Source organism: Acanthochromis polyacanthus, chromosome 21 (assembly GCF_021347895.1).
Source record: "Acanthochromis polyacanthus isolate Apoly-LR-REF ecotype Palm Island chromosome 21, KAUST_Apoly_ChrSc, whole genome shotgun sequence".
NCBI classification, from domain to species: Eukaryota; Metazoa; Chordata; class Actinopteri; family Pomacentridae; genus Acanthochromis; species Acanthochromis polyacanthus.
In genome coordinates, this window is record NC_067133.1 from 13,013,446 (window position 1) to 13,032,150 (window position 18,705).

Genomic DNA, 18,705 nt, shown 5'->3' on the forward strand with positions numbered 1-18,705 from the left:
AAAGAGACGACTCTTCTCTTGGTGTTGCTCCTTTATTTGAAACATAAAAGAACTTAACAGAACATTTACCTGTTTTTAAAACGTCAGATGGACATTTTTCCTCTCAAAACCAACTTTATCTCGCTCTCACTTTCTCTCTCACACACAGTCACTTTCTCATTCATTCAGTTGTTTCAACAAGATATCTGGAGCAAAAAAAAAAAAAAAAAAAAAAAAAAAGAACATCCCCTAGAACTCAGTATTGGTTTACAATCATTCTATCAGTCAGTCATTCATTGGCAAAAGTAAAAGTAGAAATAGGCATGTTATGAGGAGGTGCTGGTGTCCTCTGCTCACATTTTGTAAAGCCACAAGCTTCATGTTAATCAACCATTTGCCTGGTTTCTATCCCGCAGAAGGAATAGAGTGGTTTCTTAGGGGGTCACGACAGGCCTGTTGGTCATTTTACCCTGAAAATGATGGGAGCAGACAGAGAAAACATCCACGTGGGGATGCTAACACTTCAGCATGTTGCGCTAGATGACGAGGAGGCCCTTAAGTTGAAACTGACGTCTCCATAATAGGAGTTAATGACTTACAGATGCAAACGCTTTTGTAATTTATGAAAATAATTTCTCCCAGCTAATGTAGCCATGTGTGTATTCTCTGGAATAATGGAACAAAGTGTTCTGCTAATAAAGTCTAGATTCTTCCTGCTCGTTTTAAACCTTTGAAGAACATTATGGAAATATGCTTATCTGCTTTCTTTCCGAGAGACTTGAGAGAAGATGAATACCACTCTTATGTCTTGAGTTATTCCTCTATAGAGTAATTTGGTTGCACAGAAACAAAAGAGGTTTTCAAGAGCACCAAAGGAAAATCACCAGAGTCAAAATCATCAGAAATGAGAGAAACATAGCAACTGCGATACAAGAGCATGCATGCTAATACCACGTATGACACCAATCTACTACACATTTAGACTGGACTCAGTTTCAGACCAATTTATCCCAATTTCACCTAATACTCAGAGAAGATGTCGAATCGAAGATCTTAGTCTGAACTGATGTCGGGAGAGATTATTTACGGTAGTAATGTGGAGGATTTACAGATCTTTACTGCAGTAATGTCATTGGGGTCGCCCAATTAAACATCAGACATGTTTGAGTTCAAATCTAGATGTTTAAGTTTATCATTCTACCACCTGGAGCAGAGGACACAACTGTCCAGCAATGCTAAACATTCTAGCCCTTGAGGCTAACGCTAGCAACAGATGGCTACATTAGAACATCCAGACTTGTTTATCCTTCTGCTTTTGTTTTTCCTTCACTCCATAGTAGCAAGTCACTGCTCCACAGTCTCCATTTTGTTTGCATCTGTTTCCCCATGAGACCATGTGAGGTGGTGCTCTGCTCCCTCTAACATGCTTATCCTAACAGATTTTGTAGTGTGTGATGCAGTTTTATGTTCTAGTCTTGTAGTGTGTGCATGAGATTAGTGAGATTCGCTCTAACCTGATTTGAAAATTTGTTACGGTTCTTACACTCTTTTAGCCTGGATTTATAATACTTTCTAGTCTGCTTTTGTATTGTCGCTGCTGCACAGATACAAATTTTGGGCTGCAAAGCTACCAAATCTTGCAAAATTGGGCAGATGCTGAAATTCAGGCCTCATGTGTCCTCTTGTACTTGCACAGAAAATGTAACTACCCCGATTCCAACCTAACTTTGAACAGACATGACAGTGGCATCCATCTTTTCATCCACCTCTTGCACAGAAAGCCACCAGAAATACGTTCAATAGCATTTTTAGCTTTCGAGCGACTACATATTACAGTAAAGCTAATATCACTGAAAGCAGCATCTGATTGAGCACCAGGTCCAGACGTCTGCTCACTGAGATCTCATCACTTCACAGGTAATCTGACCAAAAGGCAAACATCCCAGATCCTCAGCTCCACTGTGGTTCACCCTGTTTTAGTGTCCTGGTTGCTCAGTGCAGTGGGTCACTACACATCTGGAGGTCCGATTCCTAATGTAGTGTTGTGGTATGTGTAGTAGCTAGTGTAGTGAAATGCTCCGTGACAGTGTGGCCGGGGTTCGGGTGTAGTGTTGAGAATGTTATTAGTGTCCGTAACAACATGACTCCTCAAAGCATGTGCCGTTAATTTTGGTTAGTAGGAAATAAATGGAGGTACTAGCTTTTACACTGTTTCACATACTGTACGTCACATTTGCCAGCCAGTCCAGGGTTTTCCTCCCGTCTCCTCTCTGATCCTCTACCCCGTTCTCTTTCTCTCTACTCGCCTCCCTCCCTCCCTCCATCTCTCTCAGTGTTTGAGGGAGAAGTCTCCTGTGTTGAGTCGAGGTCGCGGCAGAGCTCCGAACATTTCCGTCCCGTCGGTGGCTCCGGGGGCCAGCAGGGCCTTCATGCTGGCAGCGATGTGCTCCAGGTCAGCACAGCCCACCTGGGGGGCAAAAAACAGGAGAAAATGCTGGATTATTTCTTTTGTTGTCTGACATTCTGATATTCTGCTTGTGAAACATCTGCCTACACACTTCTAGTCACATGATCTGATGCAGCCGTCGTGGATGTTAGTTGGTGCATCAGCGCTGAGGGCTGAATAGTGTCTTTGTCTCCGTCTTTAGTCGGCATGAAATGTGTCAACTGACAGCAAACAGCACAGTTAAATTATCTTTTCTCGGAGAGTTTTTTTCCCTCTGTTTATGTTTCAGTTAAGCTGATAAAACAAAGCTTTCTCTGAAGCACATTTTCTCTGGTTAACTAAACTATTTCTGTGTGTTTCACAGAAAGACATTCAGCCACTGTTGGAATTAAATGTCACACCAGGCCATTTTCACTGCTAAAATATTAATAACACTCTGAAGTGCAGCTCTTTTATTAGACCACCTGTAATTCCATTTTACTGCTGACCTGCAGCACATCTGTACATTTATTCTGATTGAGAAAAGACATGTAAAATCTGTAGCTTGACCAACGGAGAAAAACAGCAGCTCTTGTTCCAGTACTCGACCCACTATCTATCCACCCACTGCTATCTGAGAAAAGGCCTTGAGCTGTTCTCATGTTTTCATGCAGTTCAGTTACACCAGGTATCAGGAAGCAAATGTAACTTTGTGTGGCCGACGTTGACAATCCTGGAAAACTGATACATGACGACATGAGATCAAACCCAAAATATGCAGTTCATAAAATCTGTAAAGTGTAATTAGAGCGCAAGAATGGAATGCTGTAGAAAGACTGCAGGCAATATTTAAAGCAAGGCTAAAGCAATGAGAAAGCATGTGACTTAAGTGTTTTTGACAGGAGTTGAAAAATTGCTTCCACGTGTTTAGTGTACAGAGAGAAAATCTGTTGATTCTGTTGCCAAAGAAGACAGAAAAATTTAGGGTACTCTGTGAAAACGAGAAAGTCAGAAAAAAGTGTAAATAATATCGGGCTGAAATGCTACATTTTAAAACAGAATGTCTAACACTAGCTGAATGTGTGTGGATTGTATTTTTAACAAGAAGCATCAATGAGTAAATTTTTAATTTCAAATTATCCTCATATTGAGTCTTCACGTATTATTTCCCATTAACATACTGAATAGACATTATATTATTGCTCCACTCTTTTTTTAAAATGAGTTTAAAAATAAGGTTATATATTTTAATTTTCAGCATCTGTGCAGCTTTTATTATTAGTCTTAATGTCCAAGAAAATAACCATCAAGGTAGCCATAAAGGAATAGTCTGCTGTTTACTTTTCTAATCCCTCATATATGTATGTACAGAATGAATGCAATTCAATGGCATTGTTGTGGTTTCTTTCAAACTAATTTAGTCTGGATTTGGCGCAGTTCTAAATGTAGAGCTGTATTTAGGAGTCTGCATTTAGTTGCTTTCTGCAACAGCAAACTGATCCTATAGATGATGAGCAGTGTTTCCAGGGAGCTGATTGGTCAGTAGTAAGCCTGTTCACATGTGTTGACCTTCTGAACCCACATAGCTGACCACAGTAAAGAAAACTCAAGTGAAACCTAAAATAGCTTGCTAACCCCCTATTCTCATTTTGTGAAGCAGAACCCTGCAGCCAAAACCAGCTGCTGTGCTTTAAATGTCGTCCGCTCACCCGTTCTCCGCTGTTGCTGTCTCCAGGAGCAGCTCTGTTCCCTCTGCAGCCCCACACGGGTACAGAAACCGGCAGAGACCGAGCCAGAGCCATGGAATGGGCCTGACGGGATGAGTAGGCAGCCTGACCCACCGCCATGCCACGTGGTGGCGGAGGGGCGTCCTCGCTCAACGAGCCTGACACAGACAGGGAAATGAACATGCAACATATGTATCTGAGCATTAAATATATGATTATTTTAATTCAGTAGACTAAACTCTTACCGTCGGTGCTCTCCTCCTCCCCGTCTGACTCAAAGAACGGCTCGCAGTCCCGAGACAGAGAATCCTCGTCCATGGAGAAAACACCTGCAGCAGAAAGATGAAGGAAAAGCTCACAATCAACACTGTGATTCAAACCCGATTTAGTCCATAAAACTAGCTCTTTAGAGCTCACTGCAGCTTAAACACACATTTCTAAGTGCAGTACTTGCTCACAAAGTCTCTCTAAGAAGAGAAAAGTTGGCAAAAACTGACTCCTTTTGAATTCAAAAGCCTCTTATCCATTATACTGCTCACTGTTTCTACCTCACTTGCAGAAGTGTCCGGTAACACATGTAATACTACCTTACAGCCAATAAACACATTACAAGGAAAGCTATAAGGATAGTACATAATGAGCGCTATAATGAGCACACTTTTCCAAAACAAATACTTTGAAATGTATTGATTTAGTTAAATTCAGAACTGTGCAAATAATGTTCAAAGAAAACAACAAGGTACTCCTGATAAAATACAACAGCTGTTCAGAAGCAACGTCGGAAACTATGCATTAAGAAGGAATTTTAACTTTAAAAGGCCATTTTCTTGTAGCATCATGAAGAGAAGATGTCTATCATTAAATGAGTACCACAATAAAACTATTTTTAAAAGAATACAAAAAAAGATTGCTTGAAAAAAAATAAATATGTGGCACAATAAATGTTTTCTTGGAGTTTCTAAAGAGGCATACCACCGTTCAAAAGTTTGAGCTCACTTAGAAATGTCCTTATTTTTGAAAGAAAGGCATTTTTTTTCCAATGATGATAACATTAAATTAATCAGAAATACAGTCTAGGTATTGTTAATGTGGTAAATGACTATTCTAGCTGGAAACGGCTGATTTTTAATGGAATATCTGAGCCCGATCTCACGGGGATTCGTGAAACTGTCACGTAAGTTTTAGTTTCGGTTTCGTGCGCACCAACACGATTTCGTCATGTTTTTCGTGCCGCTCACCACGAAATGCGCACCAATGTATTTTAAACGGCGGACTTTTCGTGCCACTCAGAACGTATTTCAAAAGAATGTGTATATTATATTTTTAATGTAAAACCGTGGCGAATCCAACGCTATATTTTGCATGACATCGTCCCTAAACATAACCCTAACCATAACCCTAACCATAACCTAACCATAAGCCGGTGGTACACTTATCAATTTGCATAGGAATTTCAAGAATGTCCGGCGGCCAGCGGCCGCAAACGCAATCACACAAGCAGTATACGCCGATGGACAGCTTAGATCGTCATGAATCCGCCGGTATAAACCACTTTCAGATGTGATTACCACAGCGAAAAACATTTCGTGGTGAGCGGCACGAAAAACATGACGAAATCGTGTTGGTGCGCACGAAACCGAAACTAAAACTTACGTGACAGTTTCACGAATCCCCGTGAGACCGGGTTGAATATCTCCATAGGGGTACAGAGGAACATTTCCAGCAACCATCACTCCTGTGTTCTAATGCTACATTGTGCTAGCTAATGGTGTTGAAAGGCTAATTGACGATTAGAAAACCCTTGTGCAATTACGTCAGCGCATGATTTATTTATGCGGTTTATTTCAGACGTGCACAGTACCATAAAAGGAAAATAAATTACACAAAACAAAAAAACAACAACAGAAAAAAGCAACCAAAGTAAATCCACAAGTTAAAATAATAAAAAGTGTGTTTGCATGGAAAACATGAAATTGTCTGGTCTCAAACTTTTGAATGGTAGTGTATAAAAGTAGAAGGTTTGATGCAAACAGGAAACAGTAGGATATGAGATGTACAGACATGCAGCGGGTTAATAAGTTAAACTTCACCCTACTCGTTTTCAGGCATCATTTTAACTGGTGGATTTAGTTTGGTCCCTTTTTTTTCCTGTTGTGTTTCATTTCGTGTAATTTATTTTCTCGTTATGATACTGTCCACATCTAAAATAAATAAATAAACGGCACAAATAGAAAGCAAAAAGCCTCCCGTCTGGTTTTAGAATCCTTCAGATTACTACATCTTTCCTCACCAGCACTTTCATTCCCGTAGGGTCTCCTCTCATCCATGTCCTCCTCCTCTTCCTCGTCCTCGCACTCTTCTTCTAAATCCACAATCCCGGACCTCTGCCTCTCCCGTTCGGCCTCCAGAGCGCTCTTCTCCCGTTCCCTGTCTCCGGTACCGTTCTGGCCACCGCCTTGCCCGTTGCCGCCTCCTGAGCTGTAGATGGACGGGTAGCTTTGGGAGTACAGCCGGCTGCTGGGACTGACTCCACCCACTCCTCCGTCTCCTGTAAAGTTCTGCAACGACAACAGAGAACCACACACGATGGATGTTTAGAACGGATACCTCAGTAGGGATCAGCTGATTATTGGGCTGGATGATATCGGGCATTTTTCCGATTATTGGTATCGCTATTGTGATTAAACTGTGATGGATAAAAAAAAAAATTAAATGCGTCACTTTGGTTCTGATGCAGCCAATCTGTGACATCAAACAATCAGACCAGAACAGTTCACCCTGTTACACTGAAAATGTCTGAATATTTACCTTGTTGGTATCAGTGCAGCTGGAACTTATTTTGCTAACCGTGCTAGGCTACGGCTAAGAGAGAGTTTGTTGTGCCTTTTAGACTGCAACTAACACTATCTAAAATACTTGTAACATCTTTCTACAGTGGGATAAACTGTAACTCTGTTTTAACTTACAGACACGCCTCTCTAACAGAGAGCAGAGACTGAACAAGAAGCACAGCCATCACCACAAACCAGAAAATTGGCTTCTTTCACAGTGTCTAAAGCTGCGCTAACAGCTAGCGGCTAAGTTAGGAGGCAGCCGCAGATACAATATATAGGCCTCGGTGGACAATAAAAGCGATAGAGCAGTGAATGAAGAAGGATATCTTTATCAGTTAATCTCATAGTAAACAGAGGAGAGTGTACTAACAGCATCACTCCTATTTCCATTGGACATGTTCACTAAAAGTAAGTCTTATTTATAAAGAAAAGTAGTTATGAATGACAGGTTTCCTCCTATCACTTCCAAATATCAGTTGTCAGCCTTTCTCAGTTACCAATATCAGTCCTGATATTGGCCCTGACAAAAACATATCAGTCCATCTTTCTGCCTCAGTGTAAACTCACCCCCCTGTGTCCGGGTTCAGAGGTCAAGTCCACCACCAGCTTGGTTCCTCCCTCCATCCCGGCCTGGCGTGAATGCTTTTGGGCTGTTAGCATGGTGGTGGAGTGCAGCACACCGATGTCTTCCATGTAGCGACGAGCCGACTCGGCCAGGAAGCCCTGACCCCAGACGCTGTAGGAGAAGTCGCACTCCCTCGGAAAGGCACTGCCGCTCTCCCACTTCCTCACCCCTTCTCCTTCCCCGCTCGATGACCTGAACTTCTTGCAGGCTGTGAGGATGGCCAGGTCGCAGCCGGACTTTTGGCAATACGCCTCGGCGGCGGACAACAGCGCCAGCCAGCTCTCTTTGTGGTTGTCTGGGATGTCGGGCTCGGATGACTGGGTGATGGAGGCCATAACGGTGTAGATACTGCTAACGGACAGATGGGCTGAGGTGATGAGAAAACGCTGATGAAGGGTGAAGAGTTCCGCTTGGGTGAGGGTTTACTTTGGGGCACCAAACTGAATGAAGCACTGAAGTGAACTTTGGTAGCTGTGGCGTGTCTGACTTTGTTGTTGCTGGTGTACAGATAGTTTTTGCACCGATGGAGGAGATGCAGGGGACGTTATAACCAATCAGGCAGAGAGGCACTTTAAGATATGATGTACTGGGCGGTGTCCTTACACACTGAGAGCCAGGGGAGAGAAGAGATGTTGCCAAGTTGCTGGTGATACCTGAGGAAAAAAAAAACGACAAAGAAAAGCAAAAAGCAAACTTAGCTGCTAATGCTAACACCTTTCACTGACAGCAAATGGGTACTGCTGCTTCCTTAATTTCTTCTTAAGAGTAAATTTAAGGATTGCATGTGTTTAAACATGGGCAGGTAAACACATAAACCTGCACAAAATACTGTGAGCTGTGACTGTCGCAGCCCCCTCCTCCTCTGTAGCTGCATGACAGTAGCTACCAATGCTAGCTGCTGAACCGTTAGCTCTTTGTAATGACCCCTGCTGATCCTCTTTACTGGCCTCTCTCTGCAAAGTCTCCTTTCAATCTGCATGCTGTGGACTTTTCCTGAGCTGTTATTGCCGCTGCAGCTGTTGTTGCTGTTGTTGTTGTTGATCTGCTTGTTTATTCTGTGTTTGTGTGCAGCCCTCCTCATCATGGACCCAGATTTCACCTCCATTTTCGGGCTTTAGCAGGCGCCCGAACCCCGAAGTGTAAATGACAGAAACGAGGGAAGGCGTTCACCCACCTGTTCGCTTTCTTTCTTCCACGTTGCCAGATGTTTGTCAAGCTTAAACTTGTTTTAATCCTCCGTATTCTGCCTTCTTCCACGGTTTCTCTCCCCTAGCAAGGCTCGACACCAGCGGCAGCAGCAAGCTAGCGACCGTCAGTAACCGTTAATAACGGTTAGGAATTTCACAATAACAGCGCTGCTGCGGAACAGTGTTGTGGAGTTGTAAATAAAGGTGTTACATCTGTGTAGCTCAGGAAGTTGTGGTGTCTGATAATAAATAAGCTTCTGATCAGCTCGTAAGCATTAGGTAACAAATACATGTTTATCCTAGTAACTTGAAAAAAGCTTACTTGTAATTCATTAATTATTGCTAAAAATTAGAGTTAAAGGCATTAGAGGAGCTTTAATTTCCTACGACTTTGAACGTAGCATGCGCATGCGCACATGCAACCTCTCCCTCACTCCCCTCTAACCCCCCCCCCCCCCCCCCCCCCATAACATTTACGAAGAAACGCCCCCCTCCAGAAACTTGCGTAGCTCTCCTGAAGTAATACAATAATACATTTTACCTGTCCAGAAGGAATTTAGCAACCAAGGCATCTGTCTTTAGGTCCATTTGTTGCTTGAGCTGACGCCATCGCCCAAATGACTTGCCAATAATCACTTTTGTTTTTGCATTCTCGCGATCCAGTTGTCTTTTATTTTATATGACCTCAAAAAATGACTTTCTTTTATGGCTGGGTCCCCCTGGATCTTTATCTGCCATTATGTAAAAAAAGATGAGCAAAACAAGTCGCCAGCTAACTACGAAGCTATACCAAAGCAACACATACACAAAACACGTAAGTCCAAGGCTTACGTAATCTACAACTAGGCCTGAGCCGGAAGATTTTTGATTGACAGGAAAGGGAGCAAACCAAACGCCTCGGTCCGAGCGCGTTGATTGGCTGATGTTTTTCAGGTCCTGCCATGTCCACAGTTATTTATTTATTTATTTTTTATTCTTTTAGAAACCATACATACAACTCCACTAAAGGTCAGTATATTCATTTTATGTGAATCAAACAAATTAAACAACAAAAACATCCTCCATAATGCCTTTAAGCTGAAATATTTTCAATTAAGAAGTTAAGTAAAACTGCTTACTTAAATAACACGAGAAGCAATATTGTTATATATTCTTACACATGCTTTTTGTTTGACAACACTTGCTTTTTATTTCTAATCTTTAATTCTTTAAAAATGTTAAACTTGTCTGCACCAAGTCAAATTGTTTATATGTGAAAACCTACTTACCAACAAAAAACAAAAACAAAAAATTCTGATTCTAATAAAATTCCTTATACTAAATACTCACTTTCATTTAGTTTGTCCCAAACCAAACAATTATTTAAGGAACATTTGAGAAGTACAGCTCAGTGACATACTGAAAAAAGATCCTGCCATTCTTTTAACAGATATTGAAATGTGAGTAATGATTTTAGTGGGAATGGAAGTGCTTGGATTTTTTTCTCAGTGAAAAAAACAAAAAACAGCTAAAAAACACTAGAATATGCTTTATAGGCACCAAAATGCTTTGTATAAATCATATACTTTGACACATTTTGCCTTTATCAAAAACATTGCAAATTATGTGGTCTGGATATTGCACTTATCCAAAATGCAGTTTCCACAATTTAGGCATTTGGATCTGTAAAATGTTACCTAACATTGTTATCAGTAATAGATACATTGATCAGCTACAAACGATATCAGACAGTATTCTCTCCTGGCTGTAAAGTGCAGTCTGTCCCCATTATTTTTCATTCATATATTATTAACTTATATTCAGTTATGTTTAAACTGTTGCTATTAGGCAATATTTTCAACAAATTTTGATACTGTGGAGGTAATGTTTTTTCAACTTTATAGCCAATGAAGCTCATTTGAATAGATATGGAAATGTACATTAATTATTAGAATTTAATCACCGAAGCTCAATTTCAAACTCTTTATTTTCACAAAACACGTCTCAGTAAGGTGTACTTTTACTGCATCGCGATTGACAAAAGACTTTTATTCTGAAAGTAAACATGGGTTTTCCTCTGGTTTCATCTCCGTTAACTTGCCGCCGCCTTGACGTCACCTGTTTACTGACTTCCAAACGAACGCACGTTGTACACGTGACCGAGGTCTGTGGGCGGGCTCGTTCTCGCCCTGTTCTCGTGCACGTGTACCTGCTCCCCTTTACCTAAAGCCCACCGAGGAAGACTCCTGTAAAGTCCTAAAACTTGGAACAAAGACACTGTACAGTAATAAATTAATACTAATAACTGTAGTAAATCTATAATAATAACATATTGCTGTGGTTATTATAATATGATATGCACTCTATAATGAAACAATATGAACCTTTGAACTGTGTCAATTCTCTGCATTCTATTAAGCACATTCAAAGCAACAGAGCCAAAGAGCTTAACAGCATAAAAAAAAAAAAGATTAACATGACAAATTTATTCACCAGGTGTACATATTAACACCCAACAGTGATATACATTTTATAAAATACAAATTAACCTGGAATATTATACACACTACCAACAGATCTGATGAGGAAACACCAGAAATTAGTCTGATAAGCCAATGAACAGTATTTTATTAAACAATACTTTAGAGCTGCTGTATCACTCTTTGCATTATTTTTGAAAGATTTTGCAAGTCATTTATGTTCTTTGCATTTATTTTCTTGTAACACTGTTTAAAGTCAACCTCAACAACACTTTATCAGTTAATTATACACATAAAATGCATCACGTGTTTAAATTTTGTGTCAATGGACAGAATTTTAGTTTCAAAAAACATAATTTTCCCAGAAGTGGTCTATGTTTGTCATTGCTTCCTGAGGCACTACATGCTCTGCTATCTTTCTCTCTATATATATGTTATTCGGTATTGATTATAACTGCTTTCTTGTCTGAACAATACTTATAACAATATTTGCTGTATAATCAAAGATAGAAGAAAAACATGTGCTCTGGCAGTACCTGCACATCCCCAGAATGGGGAGTAAGTTAATAACTCTGTTTTTGATTTGTTTTAATCAAAGTTTTCTGAGCTGGAGATTTGAAGCTGGTAAAATGTGGTGAAGAATCATGAGTTTGCTGCCCTCCAGTGATTGTGATAGAATACGACTTCCACAATTCACAACTCGATATACTTAATAATGTCAATAATGGAAATAATGTCATGTTAACAATATCGCCAAAGCATCAAGGAAAATATTGTGTCCATGTCCCTGCTCTAACAGAATCTGATGGTTTTTTATTGTTGCTTTTGTGAACTTGGAATTAAGTTGTATTTTTTTAAATATCCATTCTGTAACATTATATTTGTCACACTTTAAGAGGAAGTGTACATCTTCCTTCTATTGACCGCCACAACTTCTTGCATCATTTTTTCTCAGTGGTTGAACTGTGGTCACTGATTCTGCATTCGGTCAGGGTTTGTCTCAGCTTTGTGTTTCTTTCAGTAGAGACATGTTCTGTTAATTATATTCGTGGTTCAGGGCCAGACAGCGGTGAAGTTTGTTATGAGTTTTGGCTTGGTGCCTCCAGATAAGCGTCTTCTGTTGATGTAATGATGTGGTTGACTGTGATTAGTGGTTGGAGTGTTGGCCTGAGGCTGATCGGTGTTTTCTAATCAGGAAGTCTCAGGATCAGCTGACAGGAGGGACTTTTTTAAGAATTCAGCTTTTGAATTTGTGGTAAATTAAATCTCAGTGGGTCTCAGGACCTCGATTTGACTTGTTATCAAAATGTAAATGTTCTGTTTTTAAATGCTGACATTCAGTCGGTAGCTTTCTAGCTCTGTCCGGCATGCATTTAATGTTATTTTTTTAAATTTCATTTGACGTTTCATATGAACCTATAAAATTCAGCATGCAGCATCTCTATGGCATGCTTGTCCCATCCACTCCAAATTTTACTGCTATGCAAGGCAACTGGTAATTCATACACTCTCTATTTTGTAGTACGAGCTCCAGTTGGGATGTCTAGTTTGCAAAATATATTTTAATTGCATAAAATGCTGCAAATACATTTTGTTATGTTGTTTAGTGCATTCACTTCTTGACCAAAGTTACCTGAGGCCTTGACTCTGATCCCTAGTTTTTAACGCATTAAGTGTACTACCGTCTTCTGGTCCATACCTTAAAAAATATAACAGAAATTTAAATTTTTATCTGATATTACTTCTAATTAATCATTATATAAAACCCTTTAAAATCAACGCAAAGAAAAGAAAATGCATTACTGCTGTCTGATTGGCTCTTTGGTGCTATGACGTCTATCAGTGGGCGGGATTTTCCGGAAGCAGGAAGACGTAACGTTTGTTTTGGAAGAACGAAGCAGCGACACAAGAGACCGAAAAATGGAGCAAAACGTTGAGGACTATAAGGTATTCCAAATTTTTCTTATTTTAACCGACAGGTTTTGTGTTTGTGAATGTTGACTACTCTACTGGGATGTTTTTTTGTCGGAACTACTGGAGCTTGCTGATTAGTTAGCTGATGTTAGAGCTAGCTATCCGTTTTCAATAACGTTCGATAAAATAAAGCAGAACTCTCGGTTACATGTTGTTCTCTGGATGGACAAAAGATACTCAGCTCTGTCGTATGGATATCAGATCGATCCATCAATAGTCACAAAGATATTTCATCGATTGTTTATACTAGTAAAGTCTGCCCAAGTTTTGCTTGACTTGCTTTTCCCCCCTGCCCTGACAGAGCAGTCACTCTGCAATCATGTGATGTCTTTGTCATTTATTGGCTCTTTGTTGCGTATCTCACTTACCTGCGCCAGATATGTGTCAGCTGTCAGACAGGACACCTGATCCACAGGCTTATTATTTATAACAGTGATATTACAGTTCGTGCAGTAAGTGTCATGAGTTCATTTTACAGATTATGTAACACCTAAAGTTACAGTTCTGTACAAGACAGAACCAATCTGACCACAAAAAAATGCTCTGATAATTGATGTTTTGTCATAAATCTAATTATTGCTGCACAATGTTTGAAAAAATGATATTTTGATGTTTTCTTTTTCTGCAACAAAACGTACCAGAATTTTAACCAGATGATTTCAACAACCTTTCAGGAAGAAGTAATAACTCTTGAATGACTGGGATGATGTTGTAGAGGGATGATACTACACAGAAAACAGATATTTAGAGAAAGGTTAAAAATCTGCAGTTTGGAGCCTTTCCCATGTGGTGTTACACTGGCAAAGACACTGACAACAGTGTTTTTGGTTTGGACTGGCATTAAGGTCTGATTGGGCACTCATAATGCAAAGCTTTGTGGTGCTGATTTACCAAACTAGTCATGAAGCTGTGTGTGGTGGAAACAATGCCAGACATTGCTGACCAATTATTTGTTTTTAGACCACATCATTCTGTATGTAGCCAAAGTATTTCCATACAACTGATGTTGCTTTTCCTACCTGTTTTACTCATTGTATTGTGCACTCTGCGTGTCAACAAACTCGTGTTGTAAGTAAGGTGTTTTGTGTCCAAGAATCTTTCAGTGTCAGTAAATTATATTTTATCAGACAGACGTCTCTTGTTGGTTCGTCATGGAAAATGAAAACAGTTTTTTCCTCTGTTCACATTACACTGTCCACAACTGGACTGGCGTTCATCGCGTTATCATCGCAGAGATAATATGTTGTGCAACCTAAATTCCAGCTTCTGTTCTGACGATGTTATGATCTTGTGAAATATTTGCTTACTTAGCACCGTATGCTGGTTTCCAGTTTGGATACTGGACTCTACAGATGTATGCTGAGGCACAGTGAAACACCAGAACTATCCAGTTAAATGGTGGTTTATTGTCGTGATAGTCTTTTGTGGGGCAGTGGAGCTGGAACCAATCATTGCTGGTTTTATATCTGGACAGAAGATTATCACAACACAGTACATTATCACCTTCAGCTAAACTTAATATGCTGGGAGTAAATATCTACGGCTGCCTTGTTACTGTTAAGACTTAACACAAAGCGCAGTGATTATAATAACTAACTTAAATCACTCATGATGTACGGTACTGCAAAAAGTGGTCAGAAAAATTCAGTGGGCTCTGCAGGTAAATGAAAAAGGCACACATCTTGAGTGAATTTATATACAAGTTCTCCTCATTCCTGCTCCTCCTGCAGACCTGCTCTTTATCACAGCTGTCATTTTTTATATAGAAAAGTACACTGAATATCACAGCAATCAGAAGATTTCATCTTAGGATGTGGGTATTTACACTCAGCTTCTTTACTAATGATATATGAATTGAGAACATAATCCACAAGTGAATAGGTAATAAAAATAACCACTAGCTGAAAGCCTATTAAATGCAGTCACCATACATTTACCAGAGCCAGCTTTAATTATTTGAATTTGGCACAAACCAAAATGAGTCACCACTGTAAGTCAGATTATATTTTACAGTTCATTTACATTTATGCGGGACTTTCTTTTCTCCACAGATGATATTTGAGAAGGAGGGGGTTTACCTCCACACAAACGCCAAGAGGAGTAACCAGGACACCACCATCCCAGGGTTCATCCGCATTGTAGAGCGGGTAAGTAAATCTGTGTGAGCCGAGTCCATTCAGATACAAAGAAGGATCAGAAAAGAACTGGGATAACTAGTTGTGTCTCTATATTTATGCTTTTTTTTTAGGCTGGGGTGCCTGCTTTAGAGTGGAGCCCGCTGGAGGATGACGGTCGCAACGCTCCTGCTGTGCTCTACTCTAAAAAGGTCAGCAACAACCTGTTTGCTACATGCTAAAAAGTCTGAATTGTTTGTATTAACTGTCAGCATCTCATTCACTAATTTCTTCTAAATCAGGACGGTGAAGGAGGGGAGGAGGACACAAACTTTGACCCTGGATACGAGCCAGACTGGGCCGTTATCAGCACCGTGAAGAAGGATCGAGAGCATGTCCCAGTTAAGGAGTCAGGTACAGTTTATATTTCAGTTTCAGCAGAACAGTCACGTCAAGAAAGCACATCTAAATCCAGATATTCCCCTGCAGGCCAGTGGGCGTTCTCTCTGCCTCTCTCAGAGCTATACTCTCTTCGGAGGGCTCGGTTCTCTTTGGGTCGGAACTTTCTAGTGCTGACTAGTCGAGGCGGCCACCCGTTGCCTCCTCTTCACTTCCACAGAGGAGGAACCAGAGAGCTGCTCAGGGCTCTGCAGCACTACATCATCCTGGACCAGTGAGTGTTACCATTCCAGTGTTCAGACATGGTGGCTCTGTTAGAATTCATCTCCTGACAGCTAATGAAAAAATCAGTCTTGTTTACATCCCATGAGTATGGAAAACATCACACGGTTTCTGCTGTTATCTTCAGGTCTCCAGTCGATGGCCGGCTCTTCCTCGCCTACCCTCTCGACTCAGGGGCTCTCTCGCAGTCCTTCGATAAACTGCATCTCCTTGATGACGGAGGCTCCGATCTTGTCTCGGTGATTAAATTTTATTTAGTTTGGAAGTTACTTCACAGAGCCTTTCATATTGGCAGTAGTATCTGTAGTAATAATGTCACACTTAATGATTTTAAACCTCATGAGCATACATTTTTCTGGGTTATTAGCTTATTTATTAACAGTGATGAGCCATTGATCAAGTCCTGTTCCAGTCAGTATCTCACAGTTATAGCCACTAATTGATTAAGTACAGTGCAATGAGTGCATGACCAGTGTTGCTGCCAAAACAAGAAAGAAAATGTCTCCCTGTCAAGCCAAAAATGCCATTTTAGAGATGATGAACTAGAAACAGAAACAAAGACTAAATGCGCTGTCTGTTCCTCTTTGTAATTCTGCTTTGTTTTTCCTGAACAGAGATTTATCCATGACCCTTATGCAACTACATTTGGTGGATTCTCCAAAGTCACTAATTTCTTCAGGGCTGCACTTCGGCCTCCAGATTCTCCCGCTCACTCACGCTCCGCTCAGGATCCTAGTTTGCCCTCTCAGCCCGACGATGAGCCCGGATTTGAGCTCATCACCTGTGTAAGACACGGATACAAGAGCAATAGTTTAGAGCAAACATTTGTGTCACAAATCAGTTGTTCATGCTTGTTTGTGTTTTTCTATCGAGGGCGTGGAGCTGGGTCCCAGACCAGACGTGACCAGGGGTCGACCTCTGGACAACTGGGAAGAATTCCTGGACCCTGAGGGGCGCGTGAAGAACCCAGAGAAAGTCAGAGAACTTGTTTTCAGAGGGGTAAGACACTAATTAATCACAGGGACATTATATCTTCTGTGTGGAACCTCGTTTAACCAGATTCTTGGATGTTCTTGTGTCTTTCAGGGCATCACGCCATCACTACGGAAGGAGGTATGGAAGTTCCTCCTGGGCTTTTATCCATGGAACAGCACTACGAAGGAAAGGGAGGACATTCTACGAGTCAAAACGTTAGTGTTTCCAGTGATTTTGTTTTATTTTGAAAGTTCGTTCAGTCACTGCTAACCAGCTAGCCAATGCCCATCATGTCTTGTGTTTCCCAGTTGCCAAGTCGCTTTTGTTGGTTTCTTGCTGTCAATCAGCTGCCTCTCCAGTGAGGCTAATGTTGTTCAGACAGACTCCGTCTCCACTGTGGCAGTGCTTGGCCTTGTTCTGCTCTGGACTATGAGCTGATGGTCACACCAGCCAAAACCTGCAGTAGCTGGAGAACTGGTTCATTTGCCATTTTGACAAACTCACTGAAGCTGCAGAGCAGATTAAGGATGCTATAAAGTTCATGATGAGATAGCTGACTGCTGTTGCCATCTGCTGACCAAGTTATTGGAGTTGGAGTCAGTCCACGGGATGAGACACTCACTGGAGAGGCAGCTCAATATATTGCTTAGTTATTTGCCATAAAATATAAGGTAATTGAAATATTTATATTGGATCACCTTATAAAAGGTATTTTATAATAATTCATTTAAGAAAACGTAGATGTGCTTCCTTCTACCTCTTCCCTTACTGTGTAATACACTCTCATTCTGTTTGAAACACTCGTTTTTATTCCTTCACACACCCTTTGAACCCCACGCAGTTTCTGGGCATTTTTCAACCCTGCTACATTTTTTACCGCAACATAAAATGTCCTGCACCTCGGGAAGCAGCACAACCACGGCTAGAAGTAGAGAGAAATTGAAAATGTCTTTTGTGCAGTATGACAAAGCTGGAATGGCATAAATTGTAAAAAAGAGAAAACAAAAGCTGAATATACTAATCTGCACATCAGCACTAAGAGAGAGTAACTGATGTTATTGATCAAGTATGTTTTATTTTCCTCTCAGTCTCCCTAATATGTTTTCATACTTGGTTCCTAAACACAGTCTACATTTCAGCCAAATGATTCCTGAACCAATCAGGACTGCTGAATTCTGGGTTTTTTTTTTTTTTTTTAAGATATGGTGCAAATGATTTGTTTCTTGCTAATTTTACAATCCAGGATAAAGTGATTAGAATGAAATATTACCATTTTATGCTTGGATTTGGTCATTTTTTCCCCCCAATGAAGTCTCACATCATATAAAATGAGTTCAAGGACTGACTGAAAATTGAATATCTGACATTTTTTCTGTTTTTGCAGTTCAACACATTAATAAATTAGGTACTTTTGTTGACTTTTTTAAAAATAGCGTACGTTTTGGGTTTCAGAGAGGTAATGGAACAAATACAGATTTTAGGGAACACCCTCGCTTGCTTGCTAACTTTCTTGCCTAACTCTCAACAATATCCAGCCGTTCTAACGCTCCTCTGTGTCTTCAGGGACGAGTACTTCAGAATGAAGGTGCAGTGGAAGTCCGTCAGTGAAGAGCAAGAGATGAGGAACTCCCTCCTCAGGGGATACAGAAGCCTGATAGGTCGGCACTGCAGTCTGTCTGATAACTGAAGATCTGTTCATTGTTTGACTCAGCTGCTTGTCGGGGC

At 40.6% G+C, this 18,705-nt stretch overlaps 2 protein-coding genes across 2 annotated transcripts in view; one reads left to right on the forward strand and one right to left on the reverse strand.

Annotated features, from left to right (window-relative positions):
- The window catches only part of tbc1d17 (TBC1 domain family, member 17), a 278,375-nt gene that overhangs the window by 255,903 nt on the left and 3,767 nt on the right, over nucleotides 1–18,705 (forward strand). Inside the window, exons 2-11 of the mRNA XM_022194910.2 lie at nucleotides 13,109–13,183; nucleotides 15,262–15,357; nucleotides 15,459–15,536; nucleotides 15,627–15,738; nucleotides 15,814–15,997; nucleotides 16,133–16,244; nucleotides 16,620–16,790; nucleotides 16,879–17,004; nucleotides 17,092–17,195; nucleotides 18,544–18,638. Of these exons, the coding sequence (XP_022050602.1) occupies nucleotides 13,157–13,183; nucleotides 15,262–15,357; nucleotides 15,459–15,536; nucleotides 15,627–15,738; nucleotides 15,814–15,997; nucleotides 16,133–16,244; nucleotides 16,620–16,790; nucleotides 16,879–17,004; nucleotides 17,092–17,195; nucleotides 18,544–18,638 (1,105 nt within the window). The 5' untranslated portion in view covers nucleotides 13,109–13,156. The remainder of the gene's footprint in view (nucleotides 1–13,108; nucleotides 13,184–15,261; nucleotides 15,358–15,458; nucleotides 15,537–15,626; nucleotides 15,739–15,813; nucleotides 15,998–16,132; nucleotides 16,245–16,619; nucleotides 16,791–16,878; nucleotides 17,005–17,091; nucleotides 17,196–18,543; nucleotides 18,639–18,705) is intronic.
- Nucleotides 14–8,922, reverse strand: akt1s1 (AKT1 substrate 1 (proline-rich)). The gene is made up of 6 exons (XM_022194923.2): nucleotides 8,765–8,922; nucleotides 7,533–8,243; nucleotides 6,422–6,689; nucleotides 4,377–4,460; nucleotides 4,114–4,289; nucleotides 14–2,446 (listed from the first exon to the last, which is right to left on the reverse strand). The coding sequence occupies exons 2-6, from the start codon at nucleotides 7,923–7,925 to the stop codon at nucleotides 2,309–2,311; spliced, it is 1,059 nt and encodes a 352-aa protein (XP_022050615.2). The 5' UTR covers nucleotides 7,926–8,243; nucleotides 8,765–8,922; the 3' UTR covers nucleotides 14–2,308.